Source organism: Hippopotamus amphibius, chromosome X (genome assembly GCF_030028045.1).
Source record: "Hippopotamus amphibius kiboko isolate mHipAmp2 chromosome X, mHipAmp2.hap2, whole genome shotgun sequence".
Classification (NCBI taxonomy): Eukaryota; Metazoa; Chordata; class Mammalia; order Artiodactyla; family Hippopotamidae; genus Hippopotamus; species Hippopotamus amphibius.
In genome coordinates this window covers 18,510,503-18,529,723 of record NC_080203.1, presented here as the reverse complement: position 1 = coordinate 18,529,723, position 19,221 = coordinate 18,510,503, and the positions used below count along the sequence as shown (strand labels likewise).

Sequence of the window (19,221 nt, the reverse complement as noted above, 5' to 3'; positions counted from 1 at the left end):
TGAGAAAAAGCTGGTGAGGGAGTCAGGCAGTTTTAGGATCTACACAGACATACTTTTTTTTACTTTTGAAAAGAAAACAAAGCATAGAATTGGAGTAGGAATTGTGAATCAGAAAATATAGGTTCTAGTTTAAGTTTGATCACTAGCTCCTTTCCAAAAGCCCATCCTCACCTAAACTGCTCTGAGACTAAATATTATATCTTTAATATTATTCTTTTTAGGAATTTCCAAGTTAATATATTTCCACTGTTAAGCAACCTATGGTACATTTGCAAGTTTCTGGGCTCTGTACCACGCTTAATAAAATGTAACGTTCCCCAACCCAGCTTCTCTTAATTTTCTTCAAAATGTCATTTCTTTCTTTTGCCTGTGGATTGTTTTCAGGTGGAAACAGAATACAAACAGGCTTTGGAAAAGTAAACATATTGTGTTGGCCAAAAGGTTCGTTTTTTTCCTGTAAGATGGCTCCAGTAGAGCTTAGTTGTCTTTAACTTCATTCAAAACAATTTTGTTAGATGGCATTGTGACAGTTGTCATATCAGCATGCATTTTAAAAAATATCAAGATTGGTGAATTTTTGTATAGCCATTTTAATATTTAAGATGGAAGAAAAAAAGCAACATTTTTGGCACATTATATTTTATTATTTCAAGAAAGGTAAAAATGCAACTGAAATGCAAAAAAAAAAAAAAGACTTGTGCAGTGTGTGGAGAAGGTGCTGTGACTGACTGAACATGTCAAAAGTGGTTTGTGAAGTTTCGTGCTGGAGATTTCTCGCTGGATGATGCTCCACAGGTCGGGTAGACCAGTTGAAGTTGATAGTGATCAAATGAAGACATTAATTGAGAACAATCAATGTCATACCACGCAGGAGATAGCCAACATACTCAAAATACCCAAATCAAGCGCTGAAAATCATTTGCACCAGCTTGGTTATGTGAATTGCTTTGATGTTTGGGTTCCATGTAAGTTAAGCGGAAAAAAATCTTCTTGCCTGTATTTCCACGTGATTCTCTACTTAAACGTAATGAAAACGTTCTGTTTTTAAAACAAATTGTGATGGGCCATGAAAAGTGGAAACTGCAATAATCTGGAATGGAAGAGATCCTGGGGTAAGCGAAATGAACCACCACCACCCACACTAAAGGCCAGTCTTCCTCCAAAGAATGTGATGTTGTGTATATGGTGGGATTGGAAGGGAGTCCTCTATTATGAGCTCCTTCTGGAAAACCAAACGATTAATTCCAACAAGTACTGCTCCTAATTAGACCAACTGAAAGCAGCACTCGACAAAAAGTGTCCAGAATTAGTCAAAAGAAAATGCATAATCTTCCATCAAGATAAGGCAAGACCACATGTTTCTTTGATGACCAGGCAAAAACTGTTACAGCTTGGCTGGGAAGTTTTGATTCATCGGCCGTATTCACCAGACATCGCACCTTCGGATTTCCATTTATTTAGGTCTTTACCGAATTCTCTTAATGGAAAAAATTTCAATTCCTTGGGAGACTGTAAAAGGTACTTAGAACAGTTCTTTGCTCAAAAAGATAAAAAGTTTTGGGAAAATGGAATTACGAAGTTGCCCGAAAAATGCAGAAGGTACTGGCACAAAACAATGAACACACTGTTCAATTAAGTTCTTGGTAAAAATGAAGAATGTGTCTTTTAGTTTTACTTTAAAACCAAAGGAACTTTTTGGCCAACCCAGTAAAAATGGAAACCATATATTCCACAGTCCTCCTACTCTATGCTTACTGCTGTCAAATGCATCATTAATAATACTACTTTTAAGTAAGAAGTTTGGAAAATTTAGCTGGCTCTGGTATTTTTTAAACCAAATGGCAAAATGGGTCTAAAATATGAATTATTCAAAGTATTGAAAGAAAGTTGCACAGATAATCTATGACATTGGAAAATCGAAAGACCTTTATATTTGCCTTTGGAACATATGTGATTTTTCCTTCTGCAGCATTCTGCCTAGACTAATATTAAAATGAATTTACTTTCCTAAAGCACATATTGGCTGGGAAGCCGAAGGACACGCTCTCTGCTACTTGGCAGGAAGAAACAGTCTTAGATTAAAATTTGGCCACCAAGCAGATAATCTGAATATAAATACTTTCTTATTCCAACCAGACTTACGGTGATCCCTGGGTTAAAAGATTCCATTTGCCATAAAACGTTCTTGCTTAGGTGAATCCTGTATTCATTCAAAAACATAGAACATGACTCATGCCATGCAATCTGTCTTCTAACATTGTTGATTACCTTAAAGAAATAGGCTAATGGGGAAGTTACCAAGAAAAAAATGAGTCTAAACATTTCATTTCATATATTTTTTCAAGAATATATTTTTTTCAAGAATTTCTTCTCTATTATTACGTGTAAACATATATAATTGTGTTTCTTTGACAGAAAAATAGCATACTTGCATTTGGTCTCCAATGCAATTTAGATTCAGAGCCTGGTAAGCCTTTAACCAGGTATTTTCACTAAACTAAAATCTAGTTTCTGTTCTAATTAATCTGGCACTACTATACATGGTCCTGGGCGCAGTGACTACAGGTCACAAATTACCCACTGTTAATATATCCACAAGCAAGACTTACGTGATTTTGTAATCCACAGAGAGATCCCTGTACAAAAGTGATTTTCACTGTGTCTATTAAATCTCCTATCAGGGCTTCTAAAAGCAACAAAGCATGGTCCAATTTAAGTTTCTCTCTTTTTTTCTTTTCTAGTTGAAGCTCTGATAGAGGTGCTAATGAGCCTTAGACTAATGGCCCAAAGCCAAACAACGGCAGGAAAGCAAAGGACACAGACAATTCAGATTGGACATAGGAGTACATGAAACAAAAGTAAACTAATTCATTTCAGCCACTGACTATACCAATTGAAGTAGTATTTGAACCACTACCAAAAATAGTTATGACAGTTAAAGTAGTGCCCTCTGTCTAAAAAAACTAAGGGAGAAAGTATAAGGGAATCATTAAAACATTCAGTGATAAAGTAACAAAATTAGGTTGTCCTGTGTGACTCATGCTATCACCCATCTGGTTGAGCCACTTTGTGTCTTGTCCAGTCTGTAAACTGGGTTCTATCAGATAAATGGCAGGCAGGTAAATGCGCTAGAAATCAGCCCCAGCACAGATTTTAGTATAAGGTAAGACTACAAGAGCATCCCCCTACCCCTCAGTGTGGGTTAAACTGGTCCATAGGGTATGTTCTCTAGTCTCTACTATCTTACCTTACGAAGACCCAGCATTATCTTGCTGTATAACCTCTAAGTTTTTAAGATTACATATTTAAATATGATCCTTTCCAAATATGTCATTTTGGGGATAGGAGTTTAAAAGTATCAGCACATAGGGATGTAATGTACAACATTATCAAGATAATGAACACTGCTGTACAATATAAATGAAAGTTAAGTCAAATCCTAAGAGTTCTCATCATAAGGAAAAAATTCTTTTTCTATTTCTTTAAATGTGTTTGTATATGAAATGATGGATGTTCACTAAACTTACTGTGGCCATCATTTCTTTACGTACATAAGCCAAATCATTATGCTGTACACCTTAAACTTATGCAGTGCTGTATGTCAATTACACTCAATAAAATTGGAAGAAAAAAATTTTAATTAAAAATACTACTTTTTAATCACCAGAAAAAAAAACAACTATCAGCACAAAAGTCTAAGCTGCTCACATAAACATCTTCAAGTATATGTAAACATTTCTATCATTAAATAAATCATGATTAAACCTTATTTGTACATGTCACATATTCATGGTAAAATTTTCTTGCCGTGACACATGTAACATTGAAAATAATTTTAAATATCACTAAGATAAATCTAATGGAAAATGTTAAAATAAAACCATAAAGGTTAAGTCAGCAGTCCTGTTAGCACTAAGGCACTGGGCAAGAAATTTCATGGGAGACATTTTCCTTTCCTGTAGGAAAAATAGACTATCACTTAATCTTCACTACATGGCTAGCAGCCCTGAAAACTCCCTTATTTTATATGCCACAGATAGTCTTCTTCTCAAAAGAATGATGAGCAGAACAAGAGTTCCCAGCATGCAAAAAGAATCAAACCACCATGCAAAGGTGTACTTCCGAGGTCAAACTCTTGACGTTCATAAGGACTAAATGCAGAATGATGTAATTCCTGTCTTGTGGTTAACAAAGCTCCCCAAATTTGGTCAGCAAAGACTGCAGAATTTTTAGTAAAAAATAGGTTTATAAAAAGGAGGGCTACTATTCTTTGCACAGCAGTTGGAGCACTGGACACAAATTCCACATGGGTCCATACTGAAACTTCATATTTAGCGATAATTTACACTTCAAAGATGTAAGAGTTTAAAGATCGTTATCTAGTGTATAAACTTTAAAGTTTTAAAACCCATCTTTTCTTTATGGAGTGGGGCAGGGAACACACTATAATGATTGAAATGATGAGATAACACCTACCAATGATCTGATACCTTTTCTCTCCCTAAGACGTACACAAATGGTTTCCTTAGTTATCGAGTAGATTGTTATCCCTGGCAACAGCTAGTTCCTGTCTCTGTCCCTATTTCTAAGAATATGCATGTCTGATCAATGAAGCTGCTTTCAAGAGATAGGAAAACAGTTTCTGCCAAAGCAGAATCCAATTTTTACATATCATGAATAACTCATATTTAAATTCTCTTAATTGTAAGACATAAATGTTAGCAATCTTAGTACACAAGGTATTCCAAAAGCCTTAGTGCAATTGTCAGCTTTAACATCCTCAAAAGTCCAGATGCTCCAAAGTAACTGAAAACATCACTTCAAAGTTTAATCACCTAAATATCTTTGACACTTTTATGAATTTTGAGTAATAAGTTTCTTTTTAATGTACTACTTGAGCCATATGTTGGCTTGTTAGCACTCTATGAGTGGCCATGAATAAAGCAAATCTCTCCAGTGTGAGGTGACACTTTTTGTGTTTACAGATCAAAAGTGCCCTTCGGGACATCCTAGGTGGCACAGTGGTTAAGAATCCGCCTGCCCACTATTTACAATAGCCAGGACATGGAAGCAACCTAAATGCCCATCAACAAATGAATGGATACAGAAGATGTGGCATATATATACAATGGAATATTACTCAGCTATAAAAAGGGATGAGATGGAGCTATATGTAATGAGGTGGATAGAACTACAATCTGTCATAGAGTGAAGTAAGTCAGAAAGAGAAGGACAAATATTGTATGCTAACTCACATATACGGAATCTAAAAATGGTACTGATGAACTCAGTGACAAGAACAAGGACACAGATACAGAGAATGGACTGGAGAACTCAAGGTATGGGAGGGGGCGGGGGGTGAAGGGGAAACTGAGACGAAGCGAGAGAGTAGCACAGACATATATATACTACTAACTGTAAAATAGTCAGTGGGAAGTTGTTGTATAACAAAGGGAGTCCAACTCGAGGATCGAAGATGCCTTAGAGGACTGGGGCGGGGAGGGTGGGGGGGACTCGAGATGGGGGGAGTCAAGGAAGGGAGGAAATACGGGGATATGTGTATAAAAACAGATGATTGAACCTGGTGTACCCCCAAAAAAATAAAAAAAAATAAAAAATTATCATAAAAAAAAAAAAAAAAGAATCCGCCTGCCAATGCAGGGAACATGGGTTCGAGCCCTGCCCTGGGAAGATTCCACATGCCATGGAGCAACTAAGCCTGCGCGCCACAACTATTGAGCCTGTGCTCTAGAGCCTGTGAGCCACAACTATTGAGCCCATGTGCTGCAACTATTGAAGCCCACGCGCCTAGGGCCCGTGCTCCACAACCAGAGAAGTCACGGCAATGAGGAGCCCGCGCACCACAATGAAGAGTAGCCCCCGCTCGCAGCAACTAGAGAAAGCCTGTGTGCAGCAACAAAGACCCAATGCAGCCAATAAAAAAAAAAAATGCCCTTCATCTGCAATGTTGATGTTCCCAGGGCTCCCACAGCCAGCCACACGTCTATGGAGAATGGAGGTGGTGGCAATAGAAGTGGAAGCCTCGTGGGAGTTCCCTGGTTGCCTAGTGGTTAGAATTCTGGGCTTTCATTGCCGTGGCCCAGGTTCAATCCCTGGTCAGGAAACTGAGATCCCGAAAGCTGCGTGGTGCAGCAAGAAAAAAAAAAAAAAGAAGAAGAAGCCTCACAACAGCCACCATCATAGACAGCTTAGGTTGTGCTGCTCAGAGGAATAAATGTCTGAATAAGGGAAGAGGACCCTGGGTAAATACCATAAATTCTCTTTCCCTCCTTACTCATTAGGGTGAACCTGTTTCATGGCATCAAGCACAGTCAGCCTACGACAATATTAAAAAAAAAAAATCACCTCACCCTGTATGTTTCTAGCTTGGCAAATGCTTTTGTATCTTTTAACATGAACTTGGTTACTTGGTTAGTAACTGGGTAAGCAAATCTATTTATTATGTCATGTGCCTATATTAAAACACACTTTACCATAAAAGTGATATGCAGTTTCCACTCAGTATAGAGTTTCACCCACTAGTCCTCTCGACAAGCTTTAGAAGTTTTCTCTTTGCAATCATCTACATACCTGGAAAGGCACTCTGTACCAAAATTAGCACACTGAGCTACCAAGGACAGACAGGGATGAGAGGGAAGAGACAGTGTGGGACTGAAAATAGCTAGAACGATCTAAAAGGCATCTGTTCCAAGGTTAGAGTGGTACTGATCAACAAGTCTAATAAGCTACAATAATCTGTGACCTCTTGGGTCAACTAGAAGTAGAGGTTATCTTGGACAAAACAATGAATAACTGATTTGGAAAGAAGGAATCATCAGTCTATATAACTTATAAGTGGCTTACATGATTCTTCCATTTAGAGAGTACCATTTCTTTTTTATTTTAAAGTGCATGCCCTCTGGGACTCAAAAAAAAAAAAAAAAACCTTAGCCATAAAACTCAGGGAACAAATAGTTATGAAAGGCACTACACAACTGCATCCAGAACATGGGTGCTCACTAAGTTGACTGAAACGTACTGAAAGATTTCAAAATATCACCTGGCCACTGCTATTATCCCTTCCTCTTTCTTCCAATACGTATGTCAGCACCCAAGTACTCAACTTCGGGTTCAGGAAAAGAAGTTAACTTTTGCACAAAAACACGAAAGGGCCTTAAGTTAGACGTCTAAACTTGGGTGAGTAAGACTTAAAAAAAAAAAGTTATGTGAACAGGCCACAGGAATCTGGAAGTATTACTATTTAAATGAAACCCAAAATTTAAAAAAAGATTTTATAACAACAGACAATGCTATTTACAAAATGCCATGCTTTAGAGAACACTGGTGTTCTCTGCTAAGTTAAAAGGATATGACACAAAATGCAGGCAGAGCAGCTACAATCAAGGTGTATTACCCAGGGCAACCCAGAAACTCTTTCTCATGCCACCCAGCTGTTGACACTCTCCCACACCATTAGCGCCTATTGAGAGGCTGACCTAACAGCAGCTAGGCATGAAGGTGAAGGTGCCAGAAAGATACACACACTTCCAAAGGAAGTCCTGGTGACTTTCAAACAATCTGGTTTCTCACATTGTCTCTACACCTCTATGGAGATTTCACCTCTAGGGAGCATGGATAAAAAGCTGGATATATTTTAGATGATCCCAATATACTCTTGCTGTGGTTCTTTTCAAATACATCATTCCCTAGTATCCTTTGGATTTTACTTCATTTTTTACCATGAACTGAGATCGGACAATTGTGCAGCCTCCGATGACAGCATACTGGTAGTGCCCTGGAAGAGCCTCTTGGGCTGGCTTTCGGTCTCCATTTCGCCTAAAACAGAAAGACATGATGCTACCACAAAGCAATTTTACAGATACAGGCTTGCTGCTAAAATGGGGTGATCTTTGTTTAACCAAAGATCAGAATACTTCCAGTTGGTACTTAAAAGCTGTTTTTCCATGTGCTTTAATGTAGAAGAAATATACTGCCACATAACCTCGACTAAAGAGCCAGCAGCCCTAAAAATACCTTCTCATTTATTGTACATAGCCTGCTGCCCACATAGTCAGGTTCTTTAATGGAAGAGCAGAACACTGATTGCATTAGGCAAAATGAATCAAGACTAACCACAGCAGAAATAAAGTATCCCCTAATAGCTGAAGCTCACGGTGAATAACAATTTATGCTAGATGATTAGTAAAGGCTCTTGATTTTATATATTTTAATATCAGAACATTTCCTGAGTTGAAGTCAAATGGATTCAAAAGTATGCAGTCTGATAAAGAGCATATAAATCAAAGGTTGCTTTAGGCTACTTAGTGAAAATGAAGATTAGAAAATACAAGTTTGAAAGCACATCTATAATTGAAAGCAATTATTAATTAATTTACAAAATTGATGTTGTACTGGCTACTTCAATCCCATAGATTTTCTCAGAACTGGGAACAGAAAAACTTTGCATCAGAAGAAATAACGCTTAACATTTTGCCACTGGGAGTATAAAGACTAACAACCCTAAATTAGACAGAAAAAGCCTCTTTCCAAATAAGCTATGATTTAAAACACACACACATCTTGGTTTCAAAGCTCTTTATCTGAGCTTTAAAATTGAACGTTAAAGACAATTTAATTTATGGGTCTATCTACACTCCATTAGGAAATTAGCAACCATGAACTTAAACCTCTACAAGATTCTTATGATGGAAAAAGATCAAGGAAGAACAAATGCAACATTCATTTTTTCCCCATGTTATTAATTAATTCATATTATCTTTCCTCTGGAGCTATTCTGAAAATTACTGAAATTCAAGAAAGGTTATGTTTTCATTTGCTTTTTTCCATGCTTTAATATGCAGCTTTTCAAAGCTGCTGCTGGGCTTTCAACACCTCATTAGCAAAAGACTTTAGCCCTTTTTAGCAAAGAATCCCTCCATCTGCTGGTATATTTTGGAATAGCTTTGAAACTGAACAACCATATTAAATTCCACTAACTTCCTAAAACATATTTAAAATTAATACTAATAACAATATTAGCTTTAATTACCAAGTTTTATTTTCACATAATAGCTCCTGAGAAGGTTCTTAGGATTATAAATAATTCCTTGCAGCATTAAGGAAAAAGACTATTGGTTTATAAAATAAAATTTATTCAGTAAATACAAATATTGTCACCGTATCAGCATCTATCCCCCAGAGCACACCACCTTTAATTTTAAGTTGTCTGAAATATAGCCCTTTGAATCTGTGTATCACTGGAAAGTTTTCACCAAAGCTTCAAGGATCCGTTTACTTAACATTAGAAAAGCTGATTTGTTTACTAGCCCTGGAGATGATCTGCACACACAAAAAAACACTTACTGAATTGTTTTTTAAAATTATCATTAAAACTCTCATTTAAAATGACATCCAACACTTGCAATCATGTGCTCATATCCCTAGGAATAATGACTAAACTTGTGTTAAATTTCTTTGCCTTTTTTTAAATAGAATCCATTGGGTGCCCTCTATAAGCATCTAAAACTAGCATTGAGCGAGATCATTTTCATTTGCTGCTTTGTGGTTTAAAATAAGATAATTAAGAGAGTACCCCTTCGGAGTTTGGGGTTAATAGATGCAAACTATTACATATAGAATGGATAAACAAGGTACTACTGTAGAGCACAGGGAACTATATTCAATATCCTGGGATAAATCATAATGGAAAAGAATATGAAAAAGAATGTATTTATGTGTATAACAGTCATTTTGCTGTACAGCAAAAATTAACACAACATTGTAAATCAAGTATACTTCAATAAAACATACATTTAAAAAAAGAAAAAAAGTGTGTTTCTTGTAAACCACACACACACACAAAAAGAGAGCACTCTATTATATCAAAAACCCTATAGAGACTCGAATGGGAGGCAATTCTCTTTGCCAAGGCATCATTTGGTGGTGGCTTCTATCTGAGCATACAGCATGTGTTTGGACTTATTTGCTATGACATTAACACAAAATTTCTGCAACATATCAACTTACATCTCTTTTATATTCAGATCACTGAGGGGCAGAATTTCTGGAATATATATTGATAATATGAATATATGAATAAGATTGTTATGAAGTGTAAAAAATATAGACAGTATGAAACAACTAATTCCTAGAATTTAGAATCAGTAAAGCATACACTGGAAAGAATATTTCACTATTTCTTTAGAAAAAAGAAGTCATGCCTTGAACTAATTTCAGACAGAAATTCTAATCTGTAATTCAAGCTCAATTACGTTCAATAGCAGAAGGCGGATGACGCATACCTTTTCTTTTAAGAGGACCAAGAACACTGGGCCTAATGCACTTGACTGGACTCTGGCTTCTCCTGCTTTAAAGAATAAACAAACAGGATGACATTAAGTATTTTTGGTAAATCAATAAAATTGACAGCTATATAGGGACAAATGGACGTCTGTGTTATAGGTTGAGTAACTGAAATGCCAATACATGATCTGACCTGGCATATGACAATCTGGAATAACATGGGGTTTTAAACTATTTTAAAGACTCGTTTTATAATCCACAACAGTTTTTTAAAAAAGATAAACCTTATTAGTAAGTTATTTGGGATTTTGACTGGTCTACAATCTTAAAAAAATTTTGTCCTTATCCTTATAAAGAATATATTTTCAAGTGTGTGTGTGTCCCCTCTGAACATAAACTGGCACTAAGTCCCAAAAAAAATAAATAGGGTAAAATGTTAATGGTAGACTATATAGGTGCTAAGTATATGGGTGTTCACTGTGAAATGCTTTCAGTTTTGCTGTTTGAAAATTTCCATAATAAAAAGCTGGGGGGAAAGTTCACCAAAGAGACACATTTAATGAACAGCCTTTCAACCACAATTAAAAAGCAGGTTTACTTACCTGGAAAAGCGTCTTGGACTAGAAACGGGACTTGGTGGTAGCCCACTGCTGCTCACAAACATTTGTAAGGATGGGGAAAAACATTGCTAGGAAAAAACATATATTAAAATAGTTTTAGTGCTCCAGTTTTCAAAGGGTTCTTACCAAAATGACGACAGCATCCTTAGAATTGTTTACCTGTCTGTCTCTCATACGTGTTTATGAGAGAATACACAGATAGATAGATTTTTTTCAAATTACTACTATAGAGTTTCATTAATTTTCCTTCCAGTCATTGAATTCATCAAAATTGAGGTGATTTGTGTGTCTGTGCATATTGTGTATTTTAGAGAGTAAACAGCTCAAGTGTGTGAAAGAGAGTTAATATTCTGTCAATGAACTTACCTTTCCAAATCCTCTGGTGGGTGATGGTGCCGGAGAAACCGGAGTGAAGTCAATCCTTTTAGGAGAATATAATTTCTCCGGCTTGTCAAAATCACTATCACTCTATAAATAGAAAGTGTTATTTCCTCATAATTCACAACTCAACACATCACAGTTCTTTACTACACAAACATGCCTATGTTTTTAGAGTAGAAATGTATAGACTCTAAAAAGTTGCAACCTCACATTCTAGTGGGAAAAGCAGAAATCAAACACTGAATTCAAATTTGGAAACAGGAGGGCCAGAGGTATATGAAAAAAAATGAATGAAGCCAATGAACAATATGGCGGGTTCTAGAAAATAAAAAACAAGCAGACACGTGGAAACTTTACCAGGCTCAAGCTCTCATCCCATGATTGACTTATCTGCATTGCAGTTTGCACTTCTCTAAAACAGACAAAAATGAATGGCCATCAGTGCTCAGAAACAAGACATACCTTAGGCCACACCCTGTTCTTGTGCAGCACTAACCTTTCATGCGCAGTTTCTCTGTTCATAACGTCCATGCCTTCCTCCTGCAAAAGCAAACATGTGCTGAAAACATAAAATGTATCCACAAAGGTCTCTATTTCAAAGACAACCAAAAGGACTTTTCTGCCTCACTTGATATCATCACCGTACAGCGGGACTGACATTCTAAGATTGTCACCCATGCCACGTCTGTATTTTATCTGCCCACTCATAAGAATTTGAACCTGTCCACAACTAAGCAGAGTGGTAGCCGGATTCATTTTTAATATCTAAATCTGTAAAATGAAAATAAAATCAAAATGTAGAATGCAGAAAATTACAGATCTGAGCCAGTAAGCAAAATTTACCCTTTTGATTTGATGCAGTCTGCTGCTAGGAATCCGATTAGGTGAGGATGACAGCAACTGGAAAGAAAAAGTAAACATTTACTATTTTCTGAATCACAAAGCAGCGGTCGGCTGTCAGTGCCAGTGTACAACCTCTTCCTAGATAATTTTTCATATTCTTCTTAGAAATCGAGATCTTGAAATCACTGAACATTAATGCACTAGAGAGGCAATACATTCAGTCTTCAGAAAGTATACCAGGTGTCCAACCTCAAAGCACCATCTGTTGCTAGACAGGCACTGACTTTAACGTTTTTCCCAAAATGAATGCAGGGCTGTGTATGTTTATGTAAAAAAAGACTCCAGGTCTTAGAAATAGCCATTACCCCACTTATCTAAAATAAGGAACTCTATATGAAGGGAAGGCAAAAAACCCTGATTCTATTCATTTTTGTTACCAATGCACCGATGGAGGAAGAGGAGCAAATAAGCCCAATATAATATTTTGTCTATGATTAATGTTTATCAAAAACACTTTAAAACTGCAATAAGGAGAGTTTACTTACATGACCTAAGTCAATTCTAAAATTTGATCACTAACACTATCACCACAAAGCTTACTAGTTCAGAAAAAAAAAAATCAATGTAGAGGCAAGGTGCATTTTTAAGATAACTGTTGCTTTCCCTTAGATCATTTTTTTAATAACACAAAGATGAAATGATTTGGAGGCCAAATTACGTTCCTTCAAAATCATCATGATCAGACATCCCTGGTGGCGCAGTGGTTAAGAATCCGCTGGCCAATGCAGGGGACACGGGTTTGAGCCCCCGTCTGGGAAGATCCCACCTGCCACAGGGCAACTAAGCCCGTGCACTGCAACTACTGAGCCTGTGCTCTAGAGTCTGCGAGCCACAACTACTGAGCCCGTGTATCACAACTACTGAAGCCCATGAGCCTAGAGCCTGTGCTCCTCAACAAGAGAAGCCACCACAATGAAGAGCAGCCCCTGCTCGCCGCAACTAGAGAAAGCCCGTGCGCAACAACAAAGATCCAACATGGCCAAAAATAAATAAATAAATAAGTAAGTAAGTAAATAAATAAATATTTTTAAAGTCATCATAATCTGATCATGAAATGTAAGGTATAATTCATATCAACATCTTACGGTGGAGGGGGGGGCGGCAGGGGGCGGGGAGGTTATAGCCATAATGTAAACAACTACTATTTATTCCATGATGAAATGCACATGAACTTGTAATACTATAAAACCAAATAGGACAATTATCCTGCTACAAGAGGCCCTATCCTATTCAAACTTTAAAAAATACTCATGTAGCGAGCAGTATAAAATGTTGGTAAAATGCTCTAAGTTTTTAGGCAAAAGCTAATTCAGGTAAAATTTTTTTTTTAATTATCCACTGAAATAAGATTTTCCCTCAAAAGAGATCCCTTCCTTTCCCACCCCTTTCTTTCACTTCTTCCTCTCCTAGGCTTTGAAAAGAGGAAAACTTTACCAGTAAAACCCGCTGCAAAAGTTTTTGTTTTTTTTTTTTGTTTGTTTTGTTTTGTTTGCATTCTGGAAGTAATATATGTTTGCTGGCGAACTCTTGATAAGGTCATCTGAAAAACGCTAAGCTACTAGGCAAGTGAATAAGGCAGGAAAGACTCCATCAGGATAGCGTGGCAGAGAGCATGAACGTGTCTGTCAGGAAACAAAAGAGACCCCAAAGGCAACGAAATAATCAGGAAAGCCAAAGTAAGGATTGCCAGAAGCTGACTGCGCTGAATGAGGAGAAAGTCACAAGTTTAGAGGGTACCTCTATATTACACATAACTCGCCAATTTGACCCAGAAGGGGGACAGAGAACAGCAGAGCTGTGTCTAGTACCAGCAACGAGAACAATGGATGGGCTGAGCAATAAGCCAAGCACCTCAAGGAGGCACCAGTTAATGGCATGAAGTAGAGCAAAGGACTCAAGTAGGACCAGAAAAGAGGCCCCTGACGTTGGTGGTCAAGTGGGCGCTGGGGACTTTTGCAGGATGGTTTTTAAATGGAGTTGTGGTACATGTAGTGAGATTATAAACTGGCTGAATTGTTGGCAAGGAATTAAAGGCAGTTGAATGTGGATTAAGCTTTGGAAAAGCTCGGAGAGGGGAAGAGGAAAAGGGAAAGACAGATCTCTGAAAAAAAGAGAAGCTTATTTTCCAGATATGAGATGTGTGAGTCGCGAGAAGGAGGAAGAGACTGAAGACACAAGAGAGAACAGAGACGACAGACTGAGCAAAGGCACAGGGGAGTCCGACAACTTGCCAACTATTAGCAGAAAGCACCCCATGTGAAGGGAAAGACACTTTCAGGAGAAGAAAGCTGCCAGTTATGGAAGAGAGGTGTCTGCCTGCTCTGAGAAGTGAGAAGGGTCATCTGCTGAAAGTGAAAGGGGGTGAGAAGATGTTTGAATATTGCTTTGGAGAACAGCATGGGGCCACTGGCACCTTGAACCCAGCACCCCCCGGAAAGAATGTAACTGCTTTCCCTCCAAATGACCAATTCCTCATAAAGGCAACACTTTTTCCCTGGTCACCAAGAAATGAAATTTCACTCTCTCTGAGTCCTCCTTCTCCCTGCCTTTCTAGCTAATCAGTTGTCAAATCATGAAGATCCTCCTGCATGTCTCTTTCATCAGCCTCACCCCCATCCCTTTCCATTTCAGCCTGCAACACCTGACTTTGTGCAGGTTAAGACGGGACACAGGTAAGTACATTAAGATTTGTAGAGCACACGCTGATATAATGCATATGGCATAATCAATATTATGATAAAAGTAGCCAAAGGGTGCTGGGGAAGGTGCCCCAAACCAGAAAGCCAGAGAGGAGACGGGGACGGCGTGAAGACCGCATGGGGTCAATAGAGAACCGTGGGGCCACGCTGCCCCTTCAGCGAACTCGTGCATTTGAGTGCAGCCAGGGGGAAGACTATTAGTGAGAGATGCGCCCCCTCCCCACCCGCCGCCCCCGCAGAGTTGATAAGGATCTTCACATCTTAGAAAAGAGCCAAGTGAAGTGCAGAGGGGCAAAAGCATTTTCCCTTCTTTGCTATGCTACCGAGATCAGGAACACAGCTGCAGAACATGTCGAAACATTTTTCACATATACAGCAAAAATGAGTAGTTCTATTTTCTAGTATCCTCAGGGAAGGAGGTGCAGTAAACCAAACCTCCAGAGAGCTACCATTTCTCCCTTGAAGTATCCGTAGCCACTTCAGCTGGAAATCTTTCTTAAAAGTGTTCTATTCCCCCACCCCCATTTCTTAAACAGATTTTACCAAACGGAATGGCACTGCAAGATCTCTATTGTAGTCCTAGCTCTGCCACTGACTGATAGTGTGATACGGAGCAAGTGACTTAGGTTGGCTGCTGCCTCTTTTAATTGGGAAAGATCTTTTGCCCTGCCTACTTCAGTGGGGTTGGTATGAGAATTAAACATGTGGAAGTGCACTGTAAGATGTAAAAGACCATACGAGTGTAGGTATTACTACAATTTAAGGAAAGGTCAATGACCCAGGTATCTGTAGGAACATCAATTATTTTACAGTTCCATGCCAGTGATACCCTCAGGGTCTATTAACAGGCTCTCAGCCGTAATACGAAGCCACGGACTAATTGTGTAAAAACCTCTGTCCGCTTTTCAGTTTTCCCCTCTCCTCCCTTGTTAGCAGCTGCTAATACACCTTTAACCCAAATGTACCTCTTCTGATTTGCTGCTTCTCACATACTACTGGGTTGAAAGCTTATTATAATTGTGCATAAATTTTAGATGATTCAGAGGTCAGAGAGCCTCTCCTATAAATAAACGGATGAACCTTTGTGCACAGACTATGGAAATCTGGTTCAGGCATTTAAAGGTCTATTTGCTTACATCTCATATCTTCCAGGGCACTGCACTTACCAGATAAGTGGACTTCACATGTGAAGGGCTACTATATAAAAACTGCATCATAATTTCTCCCAACATGACTAACTAAAAAGGTGTTCCCTGATGGTTGTGGGCTATACAGACCAGTCACCATCAGCACCTCTCCTGGGACTACAAATACAAGCATTTTCAAGTAGACTTTACTTTGAATAGATAGCACTGTCCAACATAAATAAACACTCTGCTACCATATATGTGATTTTTACATCCTAGGACAAATAAAGACTACTGTTCTCAGCCAAAATCAGAAGTTAATCCTGACTTACCTCACACCCATGATGCAAGTCGTGACAAAAAAACAATGAATGATGTTTAAAAATACCAAATCCCACAGCCAACAAAAAATTCGAACCAGACTTCCTTTTTTGCACCCAAAGCTGAAAATGGCCACAGCATAAGCAGTAAACAAGACAGGTAAAATCATTTGTTTCTTTTGTAAACAATGGTGCATAGCACATCATCTCAAGAAAGAACTACACTTGAAAGTGTTCCCCCCCCCCGCCCCGATCCCAACCACTAAGGATACTTACTCCTATATTTACCAAGCTGTGACGGCGCATGATGGTTGTACTATTCCTCCGAGCTCTAAATGTGTAAGGTTGAAAAACCTGTGAAAGGTCACTGAAAAATAAAAAAAACAAAATGATTATGTCTTCTCATATAAGATATCCTTCGACTGTATTAATAATGCCAGTTCTCTGGTTAACGCTGAAATCGTCGATGGCTCCTCGTTTGGTACAATGCATCACCTCCTCACTGTCCTCTTCAGAGCTTCCTGAGTGGTGTGCTGTGGGTTACAGGTTGGCCGAGATACTGATCTCCTCGGGGTTGGGGGACAGCTAGGAGAAGTACGGGGTGGAGCTCCAGGCTGGTTGCCTCCAGCTCCTTCTGGCCAGAACTCACACCCCCAGACCAGTTACCACCAGACACTGACAGGCTCATCTATTTACTCCAGAGGACCTACCCACAAATGTTACTGCCGTCTACGTGTGCCAGGATGTGAGAAGGGCTGAGGAGCCCTGATCTCTAGTAGGAGCCCTATCAGCACATCTCCCACTGTTGCCCTAAACATGTGCTCTACTTTGCAACCCTCCTGCTCAACTACACCTGGAGTTTTACCACACCTGGAGTGGCCCCTTCTGCCTCAAATGCCCTCTCTCCCACCACGATCTGTCAAAACCCTTCCTCTCCTTCAACACCCATCTCAAATGCCAGACCCTCCACAAAGCCTCTCTTCACTCCACAAAACCTAATGCAATCATTCCCTCCTTTGCACCCAAAGAGCACAATGGGAAATCAGATGCTTCTTGAGACACCAACTTTACCTTTTAGTAAAGGAAAGTGTGCATGTGTTTTAAACCCCTTGGTAGAGGTGTCTGGGTCATCCCTGCAGTCCCTAGCAGAGTGCCATGCCCAGGACAAGAGGTCAAGAAGGATTTTCAGGGCTGAAATGGATTGGGCTTCAAGGGACCATGGAGATCACCTAATTCAGCTCTCTGAAATTTCAAATGAGAAAACAGAGACTCGGAAAGGCTAAGTGACTCATTCCTGATTACAGCCAGTTAGGGAGAAAATTGGGACTAGGCCTGGTCACCTCACTCCTCCTTCTGTCGCATCATGCTACCTTTCAAATAATTATTTAAATCTTGATTCAAAAAAACCCCAGCATGTTATTTCTAAAACAGCCTAAATGCAGGTCAACAGGATCACCCCAGTCCCCAGCAATTGCTGGCTTACAAGATTCAAAAAGACAACCAGAAAAGACCAGTTTATTCCTCTAAGTATCAAAAATAAATGTAGAGCTGAGGACAGCATTAGGAAAGCAAAGAGTCACTCCACCATTTCCTCAATTTCAAAATATAAAAAAAAAGAAAAAAGGTAAATCTGTTTTTTCCCCAAAATAAGGATATTATAATCAGTTTGACAGACACGGATTACCTCTTTCTTTGCCTTCACTGTGCCTGATTAGTGTTTTTGGCTAATTCTACTCCCATCCCCTGTTTTTGGAGTCATTCCATTTCTACGGGGTCTCATAAATTGGCTCTAAGATGAATTGTCTACTTACAAAAGTGAAATGTAATAGGCTCAAGAGGTCTGCCAACCTAACCTTCACTATCACAAGAGTCTACCTTAAAATAGACCCTCTGGTGACTTATTTGCATGAAAACACAAGACCCTACACTAAAATTCAAGGGTCAATCCTTTTGATTGTTTTCAAAAACCTGTGCTTTCACTGACCACCCTTCTTTTACTGACTGGAATGCGTTTCAGGCAGTTTTAGGGTCTTTAAACATTATGACAAATCCCAGTCACTTAATAGGACATGAATATGCCATTTAATTCCAAGTTACCAGATAAACTGCGATTTATTGAAGTAAACCTGTGTTAATGCCAGGGTTCCTAAACTAAGCTTAGAAATAGCAGCTCTTAGAGGCAGGTGTCAAGTTGCAATCCTAGTTCCAGGGGCTTCAGTCTGACATTCAGTGGTGTAAATTAGGCAGGGCAAGCAACCTGTTAGAAGAGCCAGAAGCTTCTTGTAGTTCCTTTTAGAGTGGGCCAACAGAGCCCCAGGTAGAAAGGGCCCCATTTTCCCCACACTGCCCAGAGTTTAAGGTCAAACTTTCACTCCACCTTGGGACCCAAGTCACTGTCAAACAAACAAGTTCCCACCCCCTCAGCTTGGAGAGCCCAAATGAGCTCCAACTTTCACTTGAGGGAAGGAAGACTGCTTACAGGGGGTCGAGGAGCCCCTGAACCCAGCACTCCATCCTCCCCAACCCTGCTCACCTGAGTCCATGGATAAGGGGAGCGCTGTTGGATCTCCTCAGGGTGCCCCCATCAGAGGTGTCAGGCTCAAAGTCCAGCTCCATTTTCTCCTGAGCCATGTCGGAGACTTGCAGGCAGGCACGGCAGACAGTGCTCAGCTCCTGGTGCTTAGCTATGGACTCCCAAGACTCTCACTGCAGGACTGAGCTGCTGGGGACTGGCAGCTGGGGGCGGGGGCTAAGGGGCGGAGGCTTGGGGGCGGGGGCGGGGGCGGAGAAAAGCAGGAGAGGAGGAGGAGGGAAGGAGGATGAGGATGAGGAAGGGAGGATTAGAGTGAGGGAGGGAAGGAGGATGAAG

The 19,221-nt window shown here is 39.4% G+C and overlaps 1 protein-coding gene and 2 non-coding genes across 9 annotated transcripts in view; all 3 read right to left on the bottom strand.

Moving 5' to 3' along the window:
• The window catches only part of PABIR2 (PABIR family member 2), a 220,054-nt gene extending 201,035 nt beyond the window's left edge, over positions 1-19,019 (bottom strand). For 4 of the 7 annotated variants that reach the window (XM_057718105.1, XM_057718100.1, XM_057718098.1 and 1 more), the window contains exons 1-9: positions 18,886-19,019; positions 16,629-16,719; positions 12,147-12,203; positions 11,800-11,843; positions 11,661-11,715; positions 11,289-11,390; positions 10,905-10,990; positions 10,302-10,366; positions 7,740-7,836 (exon numbers count right to left, since the gene is read on the bottom strand). In XM_057718105.1, the coding sequence (XP_057574088.1) occupies positions 7,740-7,836; positions 10,302-10,366; positions 10,905-10,990; positions 11,289-11,390; positions 11,661-11,715; positions 11,800-11,843; positions 12,147-12,203; positions 16,629-16,719; positions 18,886-18,983 (695 nt within the window). In that variant the 5' untranslated portion in view covers positions 18,984-19,019. The remainder of the gene's footprint in view (positions 1-7,739; positions 7,837-10,301; positions 10,367-10,904; positions 10,991-11,288; positions 11,391-11,660; positions 11,716-11,799; positions 11,844-12,146; positions 12,204-16,628; positions 16,720-18,885) is intronic. The other 3 variants (XM_057718102.1, XM_057718099.1, XM_057718104.1) reach the window with 1 other exon arrangement.
• LOC130842805 (small nucleolar RNA U109) lies at positions 3,955-4,089 on the bottom strand. The gene has a single exon (XR_009050580.1). It is a non-coding gene; the product is annotated as a small nucleolar RNA U109 (small nucleolar RNA).
• LOC130842806 (small nucleolar RNA U109) lies at positions 7,973-8,116 on the bottom strand. Its single transcript, XR_009050581.1, has one exon. It is a non-coding gene; the product is annotated as a small nucleolar RNA U109 (small nucleolar RNA).
• Positions 19,020-19,221: the final 202 nt, after the last annotated feature.